The 26,928-nt window shown below is 39.6% G+C and overlaps 1 protein-coding gene across 10 annotated transcripts in view; it reads left to right on the plus strand.

The window, feature by feature from the left end:
• Window positions 1-26,928, plus strand: part of LMO7 (LIM domain 7) — a 201,322-nt gene that overhangs the window by 140,456 nt on the left and 33,938 nt on the right. For 2 of the 10 annotated variants that reach the window (XM_028497824.2, XM_028497828.2), the window contains 11 exons: window positions 3,183-3,381; window positions 7,356-7,608; window positions 7,999-8,244; window positions 8,578-8,856; window positions 9,121-9,324; window positions 10,187-10,906; window positions 11,890-11,919; window positions 20,741-20,858; window positions 22,971-23,113; window positions 24,417-24,849; window positions 26,534-26,842. In XM_028497824.2, the coding sequence (XP_028353625.1) occupies window positions 3,183-3,381; window positions 7,356-7,608; window positions 7,999-8,244; window positions 8,578-8,856; window positions 9,121-9,324; window positions 10,187-10,906; window positions 11,890-11,919; window positions 20,741-20,858; window positions 22,971-23,113; window positions 24,417-24,849; window positions 26,534-26,842 (2,934 nt within the window). The remainder of the gene's footprint in view (window positions 1-3,182; window positions 3,382-7,355; window positions 7,609-7,998; window positions 8,245-8,577; window positions 8,857-9,120; window positions 9,325-10,186; window positions 10,907-11,889; window positions 11,920-20,740; window positions 20,859-22,970; window positions 23,114-24,416; window positions 24,850-26,533; window positions 26,843-26,928) is intronic. The other 8 variants (XM_055089677.1, XM_055089678.1, XM_055089679.1 and 5 more) reach the window with 5 other exon arrangements.

The raw sequence follows: 26,928 nt of genomic DNA on the forward strand, positions 1-26,928 counted from the left end.
TTGAGAAAACACTCATACAAGGCTGATGACCCATCCTTACAGCACAGCCCTCTGATGTAGACAGATGAACAGGTAGGTCAGTGCAGTGGAGGAGGGCAAGGCTCTGAAGGATGAATGTGGCAGGGCCTTGAGCAAGGACAAAGCCTTGCCTTACAGGTATTTCAGCTAAGAAAACATCCAGTTAAAAATAACATAGGACTTTGGCTCTTGCATTAGTGTTCTCGTTCCAGCCTTTGGTTCTTTTTATGGCAGTCTGACTCAGGTTGAATCATCCTAGTAGAGTGTTTGTGCTGGGAATGCTTTATTCGAGGCTGCTTCCTGTCACCAGTGTCAAAATCAGAGTAGATAAAAAAGAATTTTCAGGGACCTCCCTGGTGGCGCAGTGGTTAAGAATCCGCCTGCCAATGCAGGGGGCGCGGGTTCGAGCCCTGGTCCGGGAAGATCCCACATGCCACGGAGCAACTAAGCCCGTGCACCGCCGCAATTACTGAGCCTGCGCTCTAGAGCCCGTGGGCCACAACTACTGAGCCTGCATGCCACAACTACTGAAGCCCGTGTGCTTAGAGCCCATGCTCTGCACAAGAGAAGCCACCGCAATGAGAAGCCCATGCGCTACAACAAAGAGGAGCCCCCGCTCGCCACAGCTAGAGAAAGCCCATGTGCAGCAACGAAGACCCGACGCAGCCATAAATAAATAAATGAATAAATAAATAAATAAATAAATTTATTTTTTAAAAAAAGAATTTTCATAGGTAAAACTATAGTTGTGGTTCCATTCCATTATTGTGGAGTGTGGAGAGCCATAAGAGGTGTGTGAATGTATTAGCTGTTTTGCATCTGTTCTGTTAGAATCAGAATCATTGTGTTCATCAAACTTTTCTCCCTTAACTAGATAATGCTTAGTGGCCAATCCAAAATATATATTAAAAAAAATACTTGCAGTAAGCTGTTGACCCTTAGTCATCCTATAAGTTGTAGGTGACTCATTTTAGGTGACTTGTCGGAGTAAAGTCCTTGGTGGGGGTTCGGGGGAGGAACCAGGCAGCGGGGCCAAACTTAGGTTCTTTTATAACCATGGTGGCACATCACCATCTTTAACCCTTACGAGGTCAAAAATCATCTCCTGTGAGTTGAACTCTAAGGCTTCAACAAGTTTGTATCTAAGAAACCTGGTAAATCTAAAGATTTACTTAGAATTTTAAAATCTATATTTTTTAAGAAGTATTTTGGTGGTACCAGCACTAAGCCCAGCTTCCCTATCTGCTTGGAAATAGGGTACAAAGTAGGCACTTTCATTTTCATGCTAGGATGTCAACTCTAATTCCAGGGTGTGTGTGGTGTCTAAAATATATGAAATCTCACATAAATCTACTAGACCCTACTGGCACTTAAACACTTGTCAAACAATTCAACCATGAATTAACATCCAGTCTTAGCCAAAAGTATGCCTGAGACAGCTGCTAATTATTCATTGTAAACATTCTTTCTTCAGCTTTTTCATATCTTGAGAATGTTCCTAATTAAAAGTTGAAAGACTAGTACAACAAATACCCACCTGTGTTCCATCGGATTTAATCATTAAACATGTCCCATATTGGCTTTATTTATGTATCCATCTGTGTTTTAATTAATCATTTCAAGGTAAATTGCAGACAACGCACCCCTAAATACTCAGCATGCATCTCTTAACAGTAGGAATATTCTTCCATATACCTATGATGTCTACTAGACCAAAGAACAGTCATGAATTCCCCATTAGTTAATATCCATTCTATATTCAGAACCTCCCAATTGTCTCCCAATTCTCTTTCATAGCTTTTTTTCTGAATAATGATTTAATGAAAGTTGACATATTACGTTTGGTTGTTAAAGAACCTAGGAATTCCTGGGGCTTCCCTGGTGGCACAGTGGTTAAGAATCCTCCTGTCAAAGCAGGGGACGCAGGTTCGATCCCTGGTCTGGGAAGATCCCACATGCTGTGGAGCAACTAAGCCTGCATGCCGCAACTACTGAGCCCACGTTCCTAGAGCAACAAGAGAAGCCACCACAATAAGAAGTCTGTGCACTGTAACAAAGAGTAGCCCCCGCTCACTGCAACTAGAGAAAGCCCGCGCACAGCAACGAAGACCCAAAGCAGCCAAAAATAAATAAAATTAAAGGAAAAAAAAAAAGGAAAACCCTCTGCTTTAAAAAAAAAAAAAAAGAACCTAGGAAATCCTATCTCTGTATTAGTATCATCACCTGAAAGTAACATTTCTGATTTTTACTATAGTAACAAAATTACCTTCACCATATTAAAAAAAATTATAGTTACTAGCTATTCATTGAGTACTATGTATTAGAACTATGCTAAAGGCTTTATAAATGCTACTTACATGCTAATTTTAAGAAGTCCAGTTGTATTTTGCTATTAACTTTCCTAGAGGAATGTTAGTTAAAAATGCTTATTTTAGTAAGTTCTATATGATTTACAAACCTATGGTTAATAACATTTACATATTTCTATATAGCTGTTATATGAGCTAAACAAATATTTCATTTAGATCCAAGGAAAATGTTTTATATTCAACAAACAAGTCTGCTTGGTTCACATCTAGGTTTTGAGTGAAAATAAATGAATTTGTGAAGTGTACACCTGCTATTCTTGCCCCTCTCTCTTTTAAAACTTTTCTTTTTGTTAAAGAACTTTGCTATGGTTTTTTTGTTCATTTAACAAAAATGAGCCCTAATATTTCCTGGAGGTAGGCTGAATATAATCTTATTAACTTTTCTCCTTTTGGATATCAAAATTAAGGTTGGCTTTTCTCTTTGCCTCCTTTCATGTTTATTGCCAGAAAACTGTAGATAATAATTGATTTTAGCCTTTGAATGTTACTCTAATTATTAGCTTTTCTTTTATTAAAATTTCCCCCTTATTATTAAATAGACTATATTACCTTATTAAATACTATTGAATACCTCCATATATAGTCACATGAGTGCCAAGTATTAGTTGTGGGAACACTTTTGCAGATTTATATTCTGATTTTTATCAGATTTTTTTCTGATATTTAATGGGGCAGTCTCATTGCCTCACCTATCAAATGCAGCACAACTTGAGCTATTGCAAATGAATAAGCAATAACTGATTACATTTTTGGAAGTTTATGCTAACTTACTAGTCTTTAAAAAATGTTCTTCAGGCACTTGAAGAGTCCAGCTTCCTGAAGAGGAGTGGCAGAGACAGCGGTTACGGTGATATCTGGTGTGCTGAGCGCGGAGAATTTCTTGCTCCTCCAGGCAACTATAAGAGAGAAGATTCATTTGAAAGCTTGGACTCTTTGGGGTCTAGGTCATTCATAAGCTGCTCCTCTGATATCACGTTGAGGGGGGCACGTGAAGGTGAGTTACGTTTTGGACTCGACGGTTTATTTTTATTTCTTTGCGTATTGAGAGAAAATTGGGAATTGGAGAGAGGAGAAAAAATGGAGTGAAACTATTGAGGCAAAAATTTCGCCAAGAAGTATATTTTTGTAGAGATGGAAATATAATTGGGGGTGTCTTTTCTTTCCTTCTTTCCTTCCTCCCTCCCTCCCTTCCTTCCTTCTCTCTGTCTCTCTGTCTCACTCTATTGCCACTAGAGGGGTGATAGTTTCACTTCTTTTAATCTTCTGTTTTTAGAGGAGTTTGGGGAAGAGACAGTTAACTATGACCTGTTTTATCAGCGGTAATCTATCCTAATTCTTTTCTCTCCAGATTCAGGTTTAATAATCTCTGCCTCTGAGGCCTAATAACTGATATCTCTAAACATGAAAAAGAAAGTAAATAAGATTCTATAAAAGTCTGTTCTAGTTCCTGAATAAGCTTTCTTCCCTTTTCTTACTCTTCTGCAAAAGATAAAAAAAAAAAAAAAAAAGAAACTTCTAAGGAAAAAACAGGAAAATATTTTAATAATTATCTCTATCTAAGAAAAGAAATGATTGATATCTGTCATGATAGAATATTATGCTAACCTTTGATTAAGTAACAACACTGGCATTGTGTTAGAAAACATCTTTTGCATCTGTCAGGGTCAGAGTAAACCCAGGACAAGTGTGAAAGGAACGTGTTAATGAAAGTCTTTCTGTTGTGGGAAGGACATTCTTTCAAAATCCCAATATTATGGTCAAATCTGTTATTTAAATGCAAGTCTTTTTCCTCTGGCTCCTGGCTGGTGTCAGAAATTTCTGACTGTATGTCTCTCGCAATTCAAATTGATTAGTTTGAAACCACAAGTGAAGTTTCTTGAACTATTTCTTTGCTTCCATCATCAGCATGAAAAATTGAGAGTTCTGGTTGTGAGTTTTTGCTGGATTGCTAGAGAGTTTACTTTGCTTGTTTATTTTGATTATTATTTTTTATTTTAAATGTTTTTCCTAGTGTTTTTATTATAAAAAATTTCAAATGTCAGCAAAGTTGGAAGAATTTTACATAAATACCCATGCACCTGCCACCTAGGTCTACCATACATTTTACTGTGCTTGCTTTATCACATACCAGGCTCTCATTCTCTAGGCATTAATTATCCATCTTATTTTTTGAGGCACTTCAGAAAATTAGAGAACATTACACTTGTCCTAAATGCTTCAGCATGCAATCATTAGCTAGAATTCAACCTTTATTTGCTGTTGTTCTTTTAATGTAAATTTACATAAAAGCAATGTACAATGAATGTGTTTTTCAAAAATAGAATGAATCAACAAATATTATAACAAAACCCCCAATTCTTTAGCTTTTTGAGTAGTCGTGGCATTTAAACGTTTAAAAAGTCAATGGCTATTTGAATTAACCTTTACAATTACTGCTGTATTTGTTGGCTGTTTGCTGTCTAGGTTTAATGTTTTCATAGCCCAGATGACTCTTAGAATAGTTTTAAGGAAATGAATCTGAGTTCATAATTCATCTGAGTGATTAAAGCTGTAAAAGCAGAGGTTGAAATTCTCAACCCACTATATTACTTTGTCCTGACTGAAGAACCTAACACATGTGATGTTTAAATTTATATCTGACCAACAAAAATAAAAGGGACACGTATTGAAGGCATGTGGGAGTATACAGACTCCAGTCAGTTCAAATGCAGTGGTCCAGTGGTGTGAATTGAAGCACTCTCCTCAGATACTTGTTGGGCTGGGTGCCTCACCCTTGTGAGGAAAAGCAGAGGGTTATGTCACGCTGCTTCCTGATCTTGGGAAAGGAGTTGCAGACCATGTTTGAAGAGGGTGGAAGTGAAGACTTGGTAATTACAAACTAAGGAAGAAAAAAAAGAAAATCCTGGGGGCCACCAGGATGGTAAAACTTTTTTGTGATCAGTATGTTGACATTCTGCTACCTACCAGGTTGTAATCCCAAATTGATGATCCATATAATATTGATGTTAAGATAATATTTTTAGGTTAACAGAATTGCAGAGTCATATTCCTTAGTTTTATATGAAGCCTCTGTTGACTGGAAAAAAAAAAAAAAAAAAGCAAAAACACAATCTAAAGGTTGAGAATTATGTTTATTCAGCAGACTTACTGAGGACTTTAGCCCAGAAGACAGTGTCTCAGATAGTTCTGAGGGACTGCTCTGAAGAGGTAAGAGTGCAGCCGGGATAAATAGGAGTCTTTGTAAAACAAAACAAACAAAAAAACAAACAAAAACCAACTCACTCAGGTAGTCAGAACATCAAAAGATTACTGTTAATTAAAGAAAAACCAGACATCTCAAGTTAATGAATTTCAAGCTTTCCTATGTATGGAAAGACGAAAGAGCCTGGGCTCACTGAAATCATTCCTTTGACATGCACCTTAACTATAAGGGGCGAGTAGTCTGCTTTTCTCCATCCTGAATCCCCTCCGGGTGCACAATTGGTGGTGACTGCAGTGGCTGCTCGCTTGATGGCCACAACATCCTTTGTTTACTGATGTGGCAGGTGGCATTTTTCATCCATATCTCTTACCAGGTCAAGAATATTTGCCTACTCTGCAGCATACTGTACTGGACTAAAAAAAAAAAAAAAAAAGTAGCTTAAAAAATTCCAAAGTAGAAGGATCTTTTGTACAAATTTCACATGTACAAAATTTTAGCAAGAATCCTTGACATTTCTCTCTTATTTTCAAAAAATGTACTAATTTAGGAGGCAGTAAAAACAAAGCACGAGATTATTGACTATTGATCCTTCTGGTCATAGCTGCTATACTTCCTCCTTTTTTGCCATGTCTCTCCTTTCCCTGTTCCTGTCTCAAGGTCTCCTAGCTGTGTGTTCAACCGCTTCCTGTAGCCTCCTCTCTGTTACTACTGTAGACTCCTGCCAGGCATGGGGGAGGGGACGAGACTGCCTTTGGCTGAGGTTTACCCTGCAGGTGTGCTCCTGCCCTGAGCCCACAGCTCCCAGGTCCTCAGGTACTGTGCACAGCCAGCCTCTGGGAGCTGTGGCGGGAAGCATGCAACATTTACAAAGTTTCTTAACAGATACACAGAGGCAGGAAGAAAAGGGCAGAATGGGAGACAGCTGAAGCTTGTATCTATCGTATCTATATCGTATCTATTGTAATGTTTTGTACCCCCATTTCTTCCCATGTATTTAAAAGAACAGACTGACTTTTTTTTTTATGACAACGGATTAGTGTTTGTATCTATCTGACCTTGAGGTGTATCAAAGTGTATTCTTTCAAATTTGTGTGTAAATGATGTTGAATCAGAATACAAGGTTCCCAATATTTCCGTGACCACCGTCAGAAAAAGCCTCGAGTTCTGTGTTCTCTTAATATTTTGGGGGGACATTAGAAGTCGTTTGGTCCAACCTCATATGTAATGTGTGATTCTTGCTCCTAGGGGTCTCACAAGGATCTATCAAACTTCTTTGTGATCTTGTGCTTTCTGCATCTCTTTCTTTGTCTTCCCTTGTCTCTCGCCTCACAGAAATTTTGGATGACTGCATGATTTATTTTAAATGACTGAGTTTCCCTCGTACTACATTCAGATCTCATTTTAGGCATCTTTGACTTGATTGCTAGATTTTATTCACATGTATTCCATCAACAAATTTTATGAAAAATCGTGAGGGCAAGGAAGACTGGGAAGAAAAGGGGTTCAGCCATAAACCGGGACTTTCTCTGCTTAGAATGTGCAACAGTGAAAGAATGTACTGCATGCATCTCCAGTATGCAAAGCAAGTTCCTCCTGATGGGTCTTATCACAACTTCATGACAAATTTCTAAAAATATTCCCTGCAGTTAGCAGTAGAGCACTGGGTTTCCAAGGGAAAGACAAAAGCAGGCATGCTGTGTGGGTTTCAGTTAGATGAGTAATCTGGAGAGTAAAGCAAATTCTTGTGCCTTTTTTTTTTTTAATAGGTTGTGAAAGTGACACAGATTCTGAATTTACATTCAAAATGCAGGACCATAATAAAGATGATATGTCATATCGAAGGATTTCGGCTATTGAACCAAAGTCTGCTTTACCATTCAATCGCTTTTTACCCAACAAGAGTAGACAGCCATCCTATGTGCCGGCGCCCTTGAGGAAGAAAAAGCTGGACAAAAGTGAGGATAACAGAAGAAGCTGGGCAAGCCCAGTCTACATAGAAGCCGATGGAACATTTCCAAGGTACTGGGATGCGAGCTGATTGTTGAATTTTAAAATTCAGTCTGCTTTGTGAATTTGCCGGGATATTTAAATTTGGTAAAAAGGAATGGTCCTTAAAATGTATTTCACAGGTAACACAAAATTCATTAATGAAATATTTCTTTTACTTACCTATAGTTTTAGTCATCCGTATCTTGAAGAGATTTCTTCCTTTTTAGAATGTCAGTGTATGATTTGCCGGTTCTTTTTTTAGATGCATGCCTTTAGCTCACTGGTTATCTTTCAGCTTCCTGGATGACTTAACATTGTTCATTGTGAGCTCTGCTGTGTTGCCTTCTTCCTTTTTTTTTTTTCTGTGTTGACTGAGCTCCGTGGACACACAAAGAATCCTTTAATTTCCCATCAAATCAGCAGAGCAAAGCATGATTTTTCGAATCCAGCTTCCTATCAGAAGGAGGTATATGGTTCTGAAAGTGGATCAGACTCGGAGGAGGAACGGAGGTTGCCGGATGTAGTTTTGGATGACTTAGCCAACCGTAGATTCCAAATGAAAAAGAGGCCCGAGGGGTTCATCTCGAAAAGCATCTCTCCTAAGTCTTGTTCACCAGTCTTTTCTCCTGCTGACCCATTAGCCACTGGGCTATACAGAATGACGAGGTCAGAAAAACTTCTCTTGGGATGGAATGTCTATTATGCTCTTGACTTTTAATATGTAAAGTAACACCCCAGATGGTTTGCAATTTGTCTCTCTCTTTTAACACATCTATAGTTGTCTTTGGCCCTTCTGTATCGTGCTCTTCTCTAATTAAAATGAGATGCTATTATAATGCCTTAACTTTGTTGTAGGAGCTGGAGTGATGAGACTGATGAGAATGGAAACTAATTGGCTGCATTCACAGTGTAAACTTTGTGAGACAGAAAGCATGCCTCTTGTGTTCTGTGTCACAAATTGCTCACGCAGTGTCTTAACTGGTTGGATGTTTTGAACAGTAACGAGAGGAGAACTTGGGGCACAAACGTGGAGAACTGGCCAACAGTACAAGAAACTTCAGACTCCTCTTATTATTTGGAAGAGGCAGAAGAAAAGACAAGCATACCCAACACTGTAAAGGATGATCTTTATGTGCGAAAGCTAAGCCCAATCATGCCAAGCCCAGGGAATGCTTTTGATCAGTTTCTTCCCAAATGCTGGATCCCGGAAGATGTGAACTGGAAACGAATAAAAAGGGAAACTTATAAGCCATGGTATAAAGAATTTCAGGGATTCAGGTTTGTCTTTGTGCATGTTTCTTTTATTCTGGTGTCCATTCGGTACCCCGGCTGGGTACATTCTATGTGTGCTTTTTATGAGAGAGGTTAATTTCCCTTCAACATCTGTAGAATTGCTAACTGAAAAAACTCCTGTTATGTAAACTTTAGGATCTGGATCTTAAAAAGTCCTCTAGATAGCCAGAGCTTGACATTATTTTCAGTTGCATCGTTCTCCAATTCTTTGTCTTCTTTTCTCTTTCCTTTCTCTATGTCACTCCACAGTAGAAGGAATTCAGACTCTGACGATGAGGATTCAGGCTCTGACAGAAGCTCTGCCATTTTTAGTAGCGTACAAAAAGCAGATCATAGGCTAGACAGCAACTGTCAAAGATGTTCACTCTTGCTGGAACTGGCTAAGCAATGGGCCAGAAACTCCCGGGACACCCATGCAGCCAGGAGAACTAGTGGTGCTTCGGATGAGCCCAGGTGGACCTGCCTGCATGAGCCCGCCTGCTTGGAGTCTGGCCTGTGACACTTGTGCCAGCTTCTGCTGCTACTTTAACCTCTGACCATGATGTGCTGAGTCATGAACACTTAGGCACTTAATGTTTAGTTATAAAAGCGTAACATATGACATCATGCTTCCTGTACAAGCATGTGAGCTTGAAATTCTATAGGATTAAATATTCTTTAGCAGAGTCACGTACAAGAGAGTATATAGTTACACGTGGCATAGACAGTTCTTGGGAAAACCGTTTTTAAAAGGCTCTTGAGGCAGTTGACCTCATTTTACAGTTGTGCTATGTGTGGAGCTGTGGAGAAAGGAAATAACTTATAGACAGACACTGGGACAGGCAAGACTGGTGGGAACATGCAAAGAAAAGATTCATAGGAGTCTTCAATAAAGCTTCAGAGCGTTTTATTTAATCTGCTGACTCCCTGTGCCTGTTGCATAAAGTGCTTATTGCTCAGCTCTTGAAACCTTCCAAGACCATTGCTGCTTCTCTGGAAGGGGACTTAGGTCGTTGTGGCCAATGGGAAGAGGAAGGGGTGGAAGGGAACGCTGTGTGTGTATCAGGGGAGTTCACTCTCTTCCCATTCTGGCCCCATCGCCTGGCCTCAGTGGTGCCCACTGAGAGATACACTCTGCTCTTATTCCTGTAAATGCTATCCAGGAAAGTCATGGATTACGGCATTAAATGCTAGTCTTTCCTCCCAGCAAGAGTCCCTCCCATGGCCCCCTAAAATAACTCACCCACAGTGGCTGGCTAGTTGGTCTGCTACCTAATTACCTTTTCTCCCTCAATTTAATAAGATTCTCCCTTCCTTTTTCTTTTCTATGCTTCAGTCAGTTTTTGTTACTTCAGGCCCTCCAGACATATTCTGATGACGTCTTGTCTTCTGAAACAAATATCACAATTGACCCCACTGCTGGGCCAAGGCTCATAACACGCAGAAGGAATCTCTCTTATACACCAGGATATAGACCAGATGCCCTGGAGATGCCAGCCCTGGATCCTGACTTAGAGAATGATGACTTCTTTGTCAGAAAGACTGGGGCTTTCCATGCAAACCCATGTGTTCTCCGGGCTTTCGAAGACTTAAGAAGGCTTTCTGGGCAAGGTGATCCTGTAGAGCAAGATATAATTCTGCAGTGTAGGGAAGGTGCACTTGTACTTCCAGACCTAGAAAAAGATGATATGATTGTTCGCCGCATTCCAGCACAGAAGAAAGAGGTGCCTCTGTCGGGAGCCCCAGATAGATACCAGCCAGTCCCTTTCCCCGAACCCTGGACTCTTCCTCCGGAAATTCAAGCAAAATTTCTCTGTGTACTTGAAAGGACATGCCCACCCAAAGAAAAAAGTAATAGCTGTAGAGTGTTAGTTCCTTCCTGTAGGCAGAAGAAAGATGACATGTTGGCTCGTAAGATCCAATCTTGGAAGCTGGGAACTACTGTGCCTCCAGTCAGTTTCACCCCTGGTCCCTGCAGCGAGGCCGACTTACAGAAGTGGGAGTCCATCCGGGAGGCCAGCAGGCTTAGGCACAGGAAGCGGCTGATGGTGGAGAGGTCAGAGTGTGTTTCTGCAAGGATTTGCTTGTCATGGATGGTCTTGTGTGACTTTCCTTGTGTGAGAAAGTGGCATCGTATTGCCCAGCTCTGCATGTCATGAGCCATTTGGAAGCATCCTGTAAAACATTGATTTTGCTTTGAGAAACCTTTAGTCTTTGTGTGGAAAAAGTGCAATTCCATATTTGCACATCTCAGCATCACCTCTCTCAGACCTGTTTAAGAAGGTGTATACACAAATGTTGCCCTTGGCCTTAAGGATGACTATGATACTATTCTGCCACATTGACGTTTCACGAAAATGTTTTCCAATTATATTTTACAGACTTTTATTCTCACGTCCAGGCATTTCTGAAACAGTCTGGTTGTTTGGTTTTATGTGTTTCTCATATTTCGGAGTATATGATTTTTGTGTAAAAATTTCCCTTAAAATATGGCATTGCAAGTTTCATTTAACTTGATTTTTGATTTTGACCTAGACTTCTTGGACTGTCGATGTGCGACTTTTTAAATTTATGGTTTAAAGTTCAGTGCAAACATTATTAAAAAGCATGAATGTTATTTGCTGTCTGCTACACTTTACATGTATATAATTATGGCCATTTTGATACTGAGTCTGCATTTATGTGTTATGCAACTTGCTGTTTGGATGACTGACTATTCAGTTTGTTGAACTTTGGGATTGACAAATATTGGGTTAAATGAAATTAGTAGATCTAAATCTAACTTATTAGTTCCTGGCAACAGGAAGCTTTTTTAAAAATGGGTTTGTTGGTTCAAAGGAAATCAGGAAATTCTTTATCTTAATCTGAATTCCTTGAGATATGAGATCAATGCGATTTTGAGACATGATCGAGAATGTGACTTGAAGGAGCAACCTTTTGAGATTTGTCCATCTCTAGTTCAACTCTTAAAGATGCTGATTTAGAAACTAACACAACTAGAAAAAATGACTTTTAATTTTTGGTTTTCTGATTTCTTAGACTCTTTCAAAAGATTTATGGTGAGAACGGGTAAGTTTTGTGGTTCACAGTAAAAAAAAAAAAATCTGCGTTTTGTTTGTCCTTTGTGTAATATGTCCTTGCACTTCTATCCTGGCATGTCACTAAATGGGGGTTCTCTGTGCTGTGCATGAGACTTAAAAAGTGGGAAATCTTTCTTAATTCTGCAACCAAATGGTAATATTTCTGTCTGAGTGCCCAGTGCATGAAGTCCTATAGGACAGCAACAGTTTGTTTTATTAGAAGTCGAAAATTCAGGTCCTTTTTTTTTTTTCTTAAGGAGTTGATTAAAAGTCACAAAAACACGCGCCTGAGATTAGGTGTATTTATTTTGGTATCTGATTGCTGCATAGACCAAACCTCTCATTTCTGGATGTTGAAGCCCAAATAACTACGTTTTAGAATATCTATGATGGAAAAAGAGTATTAGCATTTATTTTGAGGTTGGAATGCATGCAGTTGGCATTATCTGTCTACTCTTAGTTCAAGGGGAGCTTTGTTAGTTGGGGTGGTGAGTGGCATTAGTCTTCCCTTAGTAGGATTTGGAAACATTTTCAAGATTCCCGATTAGGGTAAAATTGTATAACATGGCTGTATTATAAAGGCAAATCAGACTTCCAAAACTGCAAAAAAATTAAAATATTGGTAGTTTCCAGTATAGCTGCAAGGACTATAATTATAACTGATTCCCAGGTTTTGTCTACGTTGGTCCTCTGTATCTGAAGATGCAGATCCTGGAACCGATCCCCCTCGGATACGGAGGGGCGACTGTCCTGTTGTTTAACTCTAGTCACCTGGTAGACATAAAATATGATAAAAATAACTTTCTGGAAATATTTTCCCTTTCTAGAATAACTGAGTTAAAATAAATACTTCTTTACTTTTAGTACACACTATGTAGACTTAGTCATTCTTTTTTTTTTTTTTTTTAACATCTTTATTGGAGTCTGTTTTACAATAGTATGTTAGTTTCTCCTTTACAACAAAGTGAATCAGTTATACATATGTTCCCATATCTCTTCCCTCTTGCGTCTCCCTCCCTCCCACCCTCCCTATCCCACCCCTCTCACGGTCACAAAGCACAAGAGGTGATCTCCCTGTGCTATGCGGCAGCTTCCCACTAGCTATCTAATTTACATTTGGTAGTGCATATATGTCCCTGCCACTCTCTCACTTCGTCACAGCTTACCCTTCCCCCTCCCCATGTCCTCAAGTCCATGCTCTAGTAGGTCTGTGTTTTATTCCCGTCCTACCACTAATCTCTTCATAACATTTTTTTTCTTAGATTCCATATATATGTGTTAGCATACGGTATTTGTTTTTCTCCTTCTGACTTACTTCACTCTGTATGACAGACTCCAGGTCTATCCACCTCATTACAAATAACTCAGTTTCATTTCTTTTTATGGCTGAGTAATATTCCATCGTATATATGTGCCGCATCTTCTTTATCCATTCATCTGTTGATGGACACTTAGGTTGCTTCCATGTCCTGGCTATCGTAAATAGAGCTGACTTAGTCATTCTTAATGCAGAATAACCAGCTGGCTACATCTTAATATTTTATATCAAACTCTGTAACTTTGTGAACCTAACTGCTAATACTTTTTGATCAAGAAGAAAATTTAAGTATGTCAAATATTTTAATCTAAGCCTTTTCATCTCTAAGTTTCTCTAATTTTAAAATTATTTATTTATTTATTTTTGGCTGCCTTGGGTCCTCGCTGCTACGCATGGGCCTTCTCCAGCTACGGCGAGTGGCGGGGGTGGGGGCACTCCTCACTGTGGTGCTCAGGCCTCTCATTGCGGTGGCTTCTCCTGTTGCGGACCACGGGCTCTAGGGTTGCGTGGGCTGCAGCAGTTGTGGCTCGCGGGCTCAGTAGTTGTGGCTCGCAGGCTCTGGAGCACAGGCTCAGTAGTTGTGGTGCACGGGTCTACCTGCTCCGCGGCATGTGGGATCTTCCTGGACCAGGGCTCAAACCCGTGTACCCTGTATTGGCAGGCGGATTCTTAACCACTGTGCCACCAGGGAAGTCCCAGGTTCTCTAATTTTGATAGCTTTGGATAATTTTGATAATGTGGAGATCTTGGAAGGTTACTAAAAGTTACTGTTTAAAGCAATATAGCCATTCTAGAGGTCAAAGAGGTAAAGGAGCGACGGGCAACTAATTTCAAGTACTTCTCAGCCATTGATTTTAAAAATCAGGCTCCCAGCATGCTTTAAGTGTGCCTTGCAAAGGCACCTTATCTCCTATCCAGTTCCTCATGTGTGCTTAACGCATTTCCATCAGGGAGGGTGAACAAGGCAATTTTTAGCATGACGCTTAAGCATCTGCTAATCTCAGTTCATCATGGGAAAGCTGTTTTAACTTGATAAACAAATCTTTGCAGTATCAAGCATTTTGAATGATAACTTTCAGAGGAATTTTCTGTGGTAAATAAGGCTTTATAACGCAAGCAGGTTGTTTTTCTTAAAGGGGATACGAATACACTCTGAGTACAAGTGCTTCATGCGAATGTAAACATGTACAGCTATTCCAATGGCTGTACCTGTTCCCTCTTAGGCACACACTGTGTGACTGAGTTAAGAAAAGAAGAGAAAAACCCAAATGCTGAGGCTCAGCAAGCTAAGGGTTTTCCTGGGCCAGAGCCAGCAGCAGCAAATGCCTTCTGTAGACCATTTCAAGATTGCTGCTTGCATAGTACACTATTTGTTTTAAAGGCTGTTCCCCATGCCGTTTACTGCCAAGGTAACACAAATAAAGCAAGGTTGTCTGTAAATGGAGACTGATGAATAATGCATGACTTGCCAAATAATGGAAAGTAATACAGATAGAGCTTCAGAAAACTGAAGTGCGTTTTAGACCACTTGCAATCAAAATATATTATTTGGGATTACAAAAAATTCTCTCAGTTACCCATGTTTTTCTTAAATTGATCTGCAGTGAAAACAAAAAAAGATTTCAATTGGATTGAGTATAGACATTTAATCTAGAATTCGTCTCATGTTTGGAAACATGTTTGTAAATGATTATAAACATGAAACAAGTGATATTTCTGGGTGATATTCCTCTGGACATCGTGTATGTTGTCAAGCTTGGAACACTTACCTGGAAAAATCATTATCGCTCAGCATCCTGTGATGGAGAAATAACTGCCTGTAACATGAATGCTTTCTTTTTGGTAAGAACAGGTTAAAGAGAAATATGCATCACCTTTTGCAGCCTTAGATTGTTCATTTCTGGCTTGCTTTTTATTTGGCATTTAACACTTCTCACTTTATTTTTACTAAGACGCTTTGTATGTGGCAGTCATTTTCTCACGTGTGCTTTTGTGTTGCATGATTTGTCTTATGGTTCTGTGACATTTGAAAATTTGGTTATGATGCCTCTTGGCAGAAGCTGTTAATGACAAAGAATTTGTAACGGTATATAGCCATAATTTTGTAATATGATTAAGCCATTGAGTCTACTGCCAGTATCAACAGGAAATGAGCATTGATTCAAGGTGAAGTTGTAATCAAAGACAGCTAAGACACGTATATTTTTCTTATGGGGTGTTGGCCAAAGACAATTCTGTAGAACTCTAAGACACCTAAGACAACAAGAAGGAAGGAAAAACAAAGTTGATGTGAGTTACTTTCTGAAGATTTTGCCCCCAGGGGACATTCAGCAATGTTTGTAGACGTTTTTGATTGTCACATTGGGTGGGTTGAGATTAACATTGCTACTGGTATTTAGTGCTTTTATAGCCAAAGATACTGCTAAATGTCCTACAGTACACAAGATTGCCCCCTACAATAAATAATTTTTGGGCCCCAAAATGTCAATAATGCAGCTATAGAGAAACAGTGATTTAGACTCTAAACCTATAAAGGCAAAGTCTCTTATGTTATCTTATCATTATAATTTATGGTAATTCTAAAGCCTCTTACCCTGGTTTTAGCATTAATTACTCTTCAGAGAATTCCTACAACTCCTAATGGAAATATATTTAGAGGTGCATAAATAGGTGTATTCTTATCTTCCCTTGAAAGTTGGGGACCCCAAACTTAGCATCATGGAATTTCTGTTTGCCATATAAGGTTATCGGTGATTTTATATTTAGGAAATTTTGCTACATGTTGTTCCTTTTTGATCCCTTAGTTCCTAGATATTCATCTGTAAATTTCCTGAGGTTGAGTTCTAAAAAAATACTCATCATAACACTAGTCCCTGCACTGTGGGAAAAGAAAATAAGATTTTAGTGATCTTGTTTTATAATCTACTCCCTTTTTCTTAAACTTCCCCTTCTTTCTCTCTTCACCCTACATGCTATTTAAAAAAAATTCTATTCAACTGAAAATGCAACGTGATAGACCTGTATTTTGGGGGAAAAATCCAAATGCAGTTTTAAATTGGAGCTTTTCCAAATAAGGAAAACAAGGGTAAATGAACTGCAAGGGAATTATTTGCCAGTGAATAGTAATTCATTCTACAAAACATTCTAGAGCTGTGTAGTCCTTTCAAGTTTTCCCAGTCTTCCTGGGAGTATCTCTGGTGCTTATCTCAGTTTTCGGAGGTAGACAGCTAGGTGTTATGTGCATTTTAGAGATGTGGAGAAAGAGAAACAGATGCCACAGCTTTCCCAAGGACCTGCAGCTCCTGAGTTGCTAGAATCAGACTAGGGTTTCGTACAATGAGGTAATCCATGGAGACTGCTCGGCAGTTGTTGTTGGCACACAGTAAGCCCTCAGAAGTTTAATATTATGCTGTTAACTCTGATAAGGAAGGAAAGAATTCTTCATGATCTGGCTGAAAGACTCCTACACTCAAAAAGTTCTCGATTTTATCACTGTGGCCTGGGGTGACCTCTCTAATTTGAAACTGCTTTGGGAGTTAGTTTTCAGTAGATCTCTAATGATCATATTTGCCTTAATAAGAATAGTTGGTGTATAGCAGCAGATGGTTATTGAAATGCCATCAACATAACCTGACCCAATATTTCTCCTAACGACTCCTTCCTGGCTTAGCAGACAAGGAACTGAGGCTGAGAAAAGTTAAGTGATGTTAGGTGGGAGTGAAAATTGGTGCCTCTGGTGGGTCTTACTTCCTATCTCATTCTGGTGCCTGGCTCAGTCTGTATGGAATGTGCCAGGCTTTCTGGAGGTAACTTTATCGATCCTAGGGAACACAAGGGGCTCTCACATTCCTGCCTTCCGCAGGGACTTGTCTACTCTAGCCATTGTTTGGCTCACTTTGTTCATATTGGGGGGACCTCCTGTGTGCCAGGCTCCGTACTTTGGGCTCCCCGGAGGGTGATGCAGCCTTTGCCCATGGTGACACCATGTTTTCTGAAAAGACACATGTTAAGGTTTCATAGTGCAGGAGGGTGAGGGCTGAAAGGGCCTGGGCCAGTTGAGACTGTCCAGCCTCCCTCCCACCAAAAGATTACTTAAAATACTTAGATTTCCAATTTTGTTCTGGAATTTATGTAACCTCACGTGTTGGGCATCCAGATTCCCCTCATACCTTCATCCTGAAAAAATTTTCTTTTTAGTGAGTCTGTTATTGTGTTAGCTCATATAGCCTTATTCTTTGCAGTTATGACTTAAGTGAGTTTATATTCTCAAATCATATGACGATTTTTATATAGTCATACCTAGTTAATTATTATATGATGTTAACAGCTCAATATGTAATTTCATATATGTATTCATATATGTAATTCCTTAATATTCTTGAATAAATCCTATAAAGCTTTCTGTATAAAACTGGGGAGGAGCCACAATTTCTTACAAAATTAGAAACATTTCATAGCTAGTTTATTTTGCATGATTAAATATGCTAAAACATACCTCATTCTTACCACACATGTTAAACGAGTGTGTCCTGCATGCCTTGTGCTGTGTTAATGTGTTTTCCTTCCAGGCAGCATGTGAACTTGTGAGGGAGGAAAGCTAAACACGCATGCCTGCGTGCACACTACATATGACGTAATGCTGAGTGTTAAGTGCCACAAGAATGGTATAACTAAAGCATCACTTTTTGCAGGAAGACTTTATCAAAGTGGGAGAAGATTATCTAGATCATTAGGAAATTTAGGAGCACCCACCAGGGGCTGGGCACTCTTTTAGGCGCTGGTGATAGAGCAGCAAACAAATCGGACAAAATTCCTGCTTTATAATCTTACAGGGCGAGGCAGGTGATGTGTAAATAATCATACAATTCAGATGGTGATAAATGCTATGGAGAAAACGAGGGATAATGTGAGTCAGGGGAGAGGGGCATTGGCTCTTCTTGTAGGGTGGTCAGGGGAGGAAACCGCCGAGGTAACATTTAAGCAGCTGACGGGAAGGAAGTGAGAGATAAACCATGTGAATATTCAGTTGAAGAGCATTCCAGGCAGATTGAAGAGCGGGCAGGGAAGCAAGAGGTTGGGCCTGAGCAGGGAAGCCGGTTGGCTGGAACAGAGTGTGTGAAAGGGAGCTCAGTGGGGACAAGAGCAGAGAGGTAGGCAAGGGGCCAGGTAATGTCAGACCTCGAAGGTCTTGGAAGAACCTGCTTTTAACTCAGGTGAGATGGGAAGAAACTGGTGGGTGCTGAGTGGAGCCATGTCACGACCTGAGTGCAATTTCAAAAAGGTCCTTCTGGCTGCTGTGTTGAGAATACACTGTTTGTGCAGGAAGCGGTGGAAGCAGGGAGACCTAATCCGGGCAGGAGATAGGATGGCCTGGATCAGGATGGCAGTGGTGGAGGTGGTGAGAAGTGGTTGCCCCTAGATATATTTAGAAGGTAGAGGGACAGGATTTCCCGATGGGATCAGTTATGTATAAGAGAATGAGGAATCTGGGATGCCTTAAAGATCTTTGGCCCGTAATATGAAAGGATAGAGTTGGCTTTTATTGAGATGAGGAAGATGTGAGACCATGTTTTTGGTCTGTCAAGTTAAGTTTGAGTTGCCCGTGAGACTTCTAAGCAGAGAACGAATAGGAAGTTGCATACACCCAACCAGACTATAGTCTTGCAGGGATCCTGAGGAATGAGGGCCATTTTATTTTATTTTATTTTATTTATTTTATTTATTATTTTTTGTGTGTGTGGTACGGGGGCCTCTCACTGTTGTGGCCTCTCCCGTTGCGGAGCACAGGCTCCGGACGCGCAGGCTCAGCGGCCATGGCTCACGGGCCCGGCCGCTCCGCGGCACGCGGGATCCTCCCGGATCGGGGCACGAACCCGCGTGCCCTGTATCGGCAGGCGGACTCCCAACCACTGCGCCACCAGGGAAGCCCAACGAGTGGCATTTTAAAAGGCATTTCTACTGGTGAAGGGTTTCTAAGTTGGAGGGAAGAGTTCAGGAGAGACCTTCACTGGATTTGGAGCCTGGGTGATAATTTAAGAAGCTTTTTAAAAAGTCTAGGTAAGAGTTGACTGTGCTCTGATCTAGGGTGTTGGCAATAGAAATGGAAAGAAAAAGACACTGAATAAGAGGACTTGATAACTAGGGAGAAGGGAGAGAGAAAGGTGAAAAATGGTTCTTCGGTTTCAAATGTGGGTAATTGGGGACAGGTAGCATCATTGACGAGGAAAAGCAGGTTTGGAGACAAAATTGAGTTTGGCTACATCAACAATAACCATGTGTTTAGTAAGTTACCATTTACAAAATCCTTTCTAGGTGTTATTTCCATTGATCCTTTTACGGTGGCCATGCAGAGATGTTCGTTTAACAAGCAATAGGAATTGAGTCAGAGAGACTGGACCTAGGCCGTCGATTTGGGGAGTCATTTGCATGGAGAATGTGATTGAATTCCTGAGCTGGCTAAGGGCAAGCATGTTATTAAAAAAAAACGTGGTGATGGCAAAATCTTGGGGAAGGCAAACTTAGGGGCTCAAGAAGGAGAGGGGGAGTTACTTAAATAACTGAAAGTGGAGTCAGTTACAATGAAATAAAAATTCTGAAAGCTTGGTAGGAAAGAACATTTTGGGCACCCCACGTTCGAAAGCTCTGTGTCTCTCTCTTCTTCTCTCGTTCCTCCTAGCTGCTGCTCAGTATTCAGATCAGACACCTCTCTCTCCGGGAGGCCTCCCTCAGTCTCCCTTCTCTGGTGTAGCTCACCATACCCTTCTGTGTGCGTGTACAGCACACATGCCTCATGGACGGCACCCCACTCTGCTCAAACTACCCTAGCCTGAGCTCTTTGAGACCTAACCCGCAGTACGTCCTCACGGCAGGGGTCACACATGGACAAGACGAAAGCTGCCTTAACGAAAAAGAGGATTATAATAGAGGTTATATAGTAACTGGCTATTGGAAACCACCTGTGGTCTTTGAGACCAAGCCCAGTGCGGTAGTGGGGCAGATGTTATAGAATCTTTGAGAAGCAGTGGCACATTTATTCCTGGTATTGAACCTGAGGAGAAAATATCAGGTAATCGTTAAATTATTTAATAAGTGCTCAGAAAAGGCAGCCAAACCTTAAAAGATTATCTCTGGGGGAGAAAGAAAAATAAAGACAGGTGATTCTAGGGACTAATAATTATTTTTTTCCTAAAGTAATCTTTTTCTGCGTCGACTACCTAAATATGAACATTGGATTATTTTTTCAGACTTGCTCAGGGTTCATTTAGCCATTTTGTGAAAGAATTCATGCTTGACTAGAGTGCTAGGCTCTTGTTTCTGCGTTTTGGAAAAACACCATTTATCTCTGTAGTGCTATTTCTGTGATATTATCACGAAAGCATCTAGGTAGTACTGCAGAATTTTAGATGGAATTTCCAAATATAAGCCCAACCTTCCAGTTTTACCTTAAATCCGGTCACATGAACCTTGGTTACCATGGGTATTTTTGTCGTAGGAGCAAGTCCATGAGTGATGTCAGCGCAGAGGATGCTCAGAACTTGCGTCAGCTGCGTTACGAGGAGATGCAGAAAATAAAGTCACAGATAAAAGAACAAGATCAGAAATGGCAGGATGTGAGTATTATTTTTATTGGGAGATGGGGAGCAGGGAGGATGTATTTGTTTGACTCTTCCTTCTTTAAAAAGAGTCAGTATACTCAAGGGATGATTTTCCTTGCTATTCCAGATTTCAGTTCTGTAGAAAATGTGATGTTTTAACCATTTTGGTCTATTACTGCTGTATATCTTAAAGGCCATTGTGTAAAACGGAAGCTGTTTGTCTTCTAATATTTTCTGTGAGTTCTCAAAAATGAGAAGCTGCTTCCGTGCAGTGTAGGTAACTTGTTTACTTGCTTTGGTGGTTGAATTTGGCGTATGACTATTACTGATGCTCATGAAAGGAAAGACTTTGCTCAAGGTTTAGGGAGAACAGGGGAGCAGGGGGTCCAGCTCAGAGACTGGGTATCAGCAGGGAGAGAGGAAAGGGTTCGTAGAGTTAATAGAGGAGGTTTGGGGAGAAATACGAATTATAACTCAGTAATATTTTGGTTGAAAAAGCAGTTACCTAATGTGAATCAAAATTAGGTGTTTTTACAGCGCTGACATATATCCACATGTCTATTTGGATAAAGATTTAACCTTTAGTTTTGTCCCCGGCAGAAGGGAACTCTACCCTTTTAAAAAGCGTTAATTGTTTTACACCAAAGGAGTGTAAAGAAATACAATAGATAAACTACACAGAGCAGACCCAAAGAAGTCTGAGGACAACCTTTTGGTAAGAGGGTTGAGTGGTAGCATAAACAAAAGGGCTAGAGATAGGAAATCTTAATTTTCCAAGGAGTTAAAGATTACATAATACAGATGAAACCTCTGCCTTGGCTTTGTTTCTAAATTCCAGTTCCTCTTTTATTTGGGAACTCATTTTAATTGTCAAGAAACAGAAATTCGGTGTCAGTTTGCCAAAATACATGAGAACTGAGGCTGAAAATGAGAGGTATGGAGGGTTTATCCCTTAGGTTAAGTCAGATGAAAATTCATGCTGGTTACCCTGTAGGACTAATGTGCGCTGCTTTTGTTCTTTCTGAAAATAGTTCATAAGGATTTCAGGCTGTTTTTTGAAGCAGGAATGGCCGTGTCTGCTCCCAAAGGGTATACACCAAACCTACTTTATGTGCTCTGGGGTTGAGGTTCCTCTCAGTTTGAGAAGCTTACATGAGCTTCTGTTGGGGCTGCCATGCCACTAGGAGTTCTTAGCATGGGATTTCTCTGTTTTGATGACGTAGAAAAGTTGGTACCATCCAAACTGTCTTGACCCCTGGGTGTCAGAACCAGCTTAGGCTGCTAGGACTAGTTTTAAAGGTGAATTAAGTTGATTGTCCTGGGGTCACCCAGCTAGGTGAGACTTAGGTTCTTGGATGTATGGGAAGCAGATGTCCACTTGTTCCTGTGTGATCCTCCTTACTGCCCTGTCCTTATGGGGAGGTGACCTGCTTTGAAATCACATACTTGAGGCTGGCTTCCCCGTGAAAGCCTTTCCAAACTCCGCCTTCCCCTGCCTGGGATAGAATTGATCACTTTCTCCTTTGGATCCCTACTCTCTCACGCAATCCTATCACACTCATTGTTGAACTTTATTTACCTGTCTGTCTTTCCCTCTAGACTGAGAGTTCCTTGAGGGGGAGTGCATCTTACTCATCTGTGTGTTTGTGGCCCCCTTGTCTCAAAGTAGGGATTGAACTCAGTATTTGTTAAATGTATGCTTCTACGTTTAGCCATTTTACAATCATGTTTCTCTTCCAGTCTGACTCGTGAAACATGTCATTTTGTGTAAGAGCCAGATTATTGGAGTGAGATGGAAATGAATTTAAAACAGTTCCTGATCTTTTCTGACCTGGCATCTAATTACAGGCGTTTAGCATTCTTTGTGAAATGGGCAATGAGGCAGGCTACCTGGGAAAACAAAAATGGGGTCTATCTTATTAGGTCAGGGCTTTTAGACAGATACATGAGATAAAAAGGCTTGGTACAGAAACGCTGGCTATAAAAAGCAAAATTAGGGCACCTTGGCATCAAAGTTGGAGTGAATAGTTTCAGCGACGTAATGGGATCCTCTGGCATGCTCTCACTGCTGGAGAGGGTGTGTAGAAATTCAGGTGTGCCTGTGCTGATGTGATTTTCTTCTGTCAGGACCTTGCAAAATGGAAAGATCGTCGGAAAAGCTACACTTCAGATTTGCAGAAGAAAAGAGAAGAGAGGGAAGAGATTGAGAAGCAGTCGCTTGAGAAGTCTGAGAGAAGATCTAAGACATTTAATGAAATGCTGCAGGACAGGTAATGAGGCTGAATGCATCTCAGGGTTGGAGATACCAGTGTTAGATATTTTGTGTAAGTGTAGTGGGATGTACGTGTGCACCAATATTAAACTGTCATCAAATGTGCATAACCTTGGAGCATTTTGCTCTGCACTGAAAAAGCAGAGTATTGCTGTAATAAGTAGTGACTTGGATTAATGAAAGAAATGAGTACTTAAGAGTGGTGTACGTAATTTCTTCATTTTACGTTGTATATTCACATGCAGGATTGGCTATATATGCAGAAAATAAACAACTTTTTCTCCTTTTAAAGTAAATTTAGGAATGGAATGGTTGGATAAAACCAGCTCTCACTCTCAACTAAATTGTGTAAAAGTATAGCAAGGTTCTTTTTCATGTCTTCCTGGTACAACTAAAATTGTATTTTTACAATTTTAAATACACCCTGCTCTTGTGAGGGTATTTTTTTTTTTCATTGCAACATAACAGGATAAAGGTCTAATTTAAACTTGCCTGTGGAGCAGTTACTATGTGAAACCTTGAGATATTTACAGGTCAGGGAGAAGGCAAATAGGCTTTAAGGATAATGTCAGAAAGGAAATGTGCTGTCAGGTGAAATTAAGCAAAGCTCCTTTGTCCCCTAGAAGCCAATGGTAAACACAGTTTCATTCACTTAAACGCAAGGCAGTTGGCTTGAGAGGTACTCCTTACTAAATGGTAGCCATGAGACTGTTTCATCAGCCTCTCTGTAGACAGGAATGGTGACTTTTAATCTGCAATAATTGTCAATGGAAATTCTATCAAGATGTATGAAATTATATACTAACTTGATCTTAATGAAAGTCTGAGTCTTTTGTGGTCTTCTGTTTTTACGAAGCTATTATAAATTGTGTACAAGAAAACTCTCAACCCTGTTAAGAAATCCACATCTTTGGAGGGTTCAAATTGGTTGTCAATTAGTTATCGTTATAGTATGTTAATTTTGGAAGCATTATACACTTGTGGATGAAATTTTGAATAATCCCTTATTAAAGTTTTCTTATTTTCTTATTAAAGTCTTTTTACAATTGCATATACTTCAGGGACTTTTTTTTTAACCTCTTTAAGAAAAAAAAGTCAAGCTCTTAATCTTTCTTAGTGTGACATTAAAAAATTTGCATGTATTTATTCTCACATTCTCTTAATATTGTGTTATGATATGAAGTCAGCAGTCTTTTTGTTCCCACCCATTTTTTTATGTTAATGACCAAAATAACATCTGTCTCTCCACCTCTGTGTGTCAAATGCATAACTTTGTGGTTTTGGCGTTTCTTTCTGCTAAGGGAATCCCCAAATCAGATGTCTACAATTACATCGAGGAGGAGACTGTATTCTTCTGATGATGGAGTGAATGAAGAAAAGCTTCTCCCTATGCTGACTATGTCAGAAGCAAGTTCCCAGAATGAGAGAGTAGAAGAGAAGGGAACCACTTATCCGACGGAAATTCCTAAGCAAGATTCTACAACTTTTGCAAAGAGGGAGGCTACTATCACAGCTGAAATTCAGCTTCCTTCGAAAAGCCCTGTGGAAGAACAACGCCCAGCCTCTTTGTCTTCTCAGCATTCACTGAATACACAAATGGAGTTGACTCGAGTTTCAGCTACTCTCCCCAGAAGTTACCAGAAAACTGATGCGGCCAGGTTAACGTCTGTGGTCACACCGAGACCTTTTGGAACTCAGTCAAGGGGAATCTCATCACTCCCGAGATCCTACACGGTAAACGTGTTCCTAGTTCACTTAGTCTGTTTGCCGGCGCAAAATACCGGTGAACTTGTGCAGAGGTTTGAGTTACAGATACTTGATGGGTAAAATGTATATAACTTGTATATAAAGTGATTGTATTTTTACCAATTTAGATTCAATAGACATTTAATGCTTAAAATATAGCAACGATACAGAACTGATTAAACTTTAAATTCAATGAAAGTCGAGCTGATACATCTTTAAAAATAAGTAATCTACATTCTAAGGCAGAGCATTTATTTTTTAGTGTCATATTTTCTCAAATATATCTTTTGTAAAGTATTAGGTTGTACTGCATGAAATTGCCAATAGTCAGTTCTTTTTGACCTACAAAACAGCAATTTCATGTGGTTTAACCTAAATATTTTCAGGTGATTATGCACAAAGTTCTATTTTTCCTGATTTCCCACTTCATTAGAACTTGATATATTTGATTGTAGTTATTAAAATGTATCTCATGGTTCAAAAAATACGTATTTTTATTGGGGTTTTAACGGGTATAGAATCATTTGCCCTGAGAATGAAGCAGGGCTGAAAGTGAGTGTATTATTTTGAATTATTTAAAAGGAAGCAATACAGTCTTGAGCACATTGGTGTTCAAATCCCTTTTACCTCTGCCATTGAGGAATCTTAAAACTCGAAAATAGAAAAAATTTGATTAAAAAAATTCAAGGTGAGGGAAGCCTGCCTAAACTAGCCAGAAAAGCCGCTGACCATTATATTAAGTAAATACAGGCATATTTGACAACATAAAAATTAAATTTATATGGTAGACACCATTAATGTAGTCCAAAACACAATTTATATAGGCTCAGAAAAATATTAGTAAAATGTATTTTATATATAGGTTTAATATCCCTAAGATTTAAAATGCAAATTGATAAGGAAAGAAAAACAGTAGAAAAGTGAATATAGAAAGGAATAGTTCAAGGGAGAGGGAATTTAAATGGTTGGTAACATAAAGTACATAGAGCAAGTCTCATTAGAGCAGAGTCTCACATTAGAGCAAGAATTAGGTGTACAACTTTTCACCCATGAGATTGACAAAGATTTAAAACATTCAGAATGTCTAGTGTTGGCAAGGATGCAGGGACAGAGACATTCTTATACATTACTTTGGGAGTGCATTGCTACAATTTTTAAAGATATATAAATAAATAAATTATATATATATATATATAAAAATTATATTTTATACTACGTACATAAAATATTCTTTGGTCCAGCAAGTCTACTTTTGGGAATCTGTGCTATAAAAATAAACATTCTGGTTATAAAGAGATGTGCAATATTTTTGGTACACTTTAAATGAAATTGAATGCATATCGAATGAATAAATTGTAGAGATCCATAGTGTGAAGTATTCAATTGATCTAGTTTAGATTTCTGTCTATTGACCTGGAGTGATGTAGATGGTCAAAGCAAGTTTCAGAGGTCTGTTTATAAAATAAACACTTTTGTAAAAAATAACTACTCCTACCACTTCATACGTACAGATCTGTTAGTGTGAAAGAACATGCTCCAAGCTTTTAGTCGTAGTTACTTTGCTTTGGGAGGTATATATTACTTTCATTACTTTAAAGTATTAATTTAATGTATACGCTTTTTAAATAGAAATCTAACAGAATACGAAGTTTAAAATAGTTTTCCTGTTTAGATGGATGATGCTTGGAAGTGTAATGGAGACGTAGAAGGCATTAAGAGAACCCAAAGCAGTTCGGTCAGCATCTGTGTGCAGAGACCTGACACGAGCCAGCTTGAGTCCAGGTCATCCAGCGAAAGAGAAGCAGCAGCATCCAGAGAAAGTGTGATGAGGCTACTCTCTCCTACACCCGCCTCCTCATCTCCTTCCCAGGGCCAGGCGGCCACTTCGAAAGACACATTATCTTCAACATCTAGCCCTGATTTAACGTCTGAGCTTGGAGAAGGGAGAAGCTCACCACAGACAGAGGTCTCAAGATCACAGGTGAGTTTGGGAAGGCTTTTTAATCACCTGCCTCCCAGAAACATAAGTATTTAAATCAGGAAACCACGTTTCTAACCTCTAGGCAC

The sequence above is a fragment of the Physeter macrocephalus genome, chromosome 13, assembly GCF_002837175.3.
Source record: "Physeter macrocephalus isolate SW-GA chromosome 13, ASM283717v5, whole genome shotgun sequence".
Lineage (NCBI taxonomy): Eukaryota > Metazoa > Chordata > Mammalia > Artiodactyla > Physeteridae > Physeter > Physeter macrocephalus.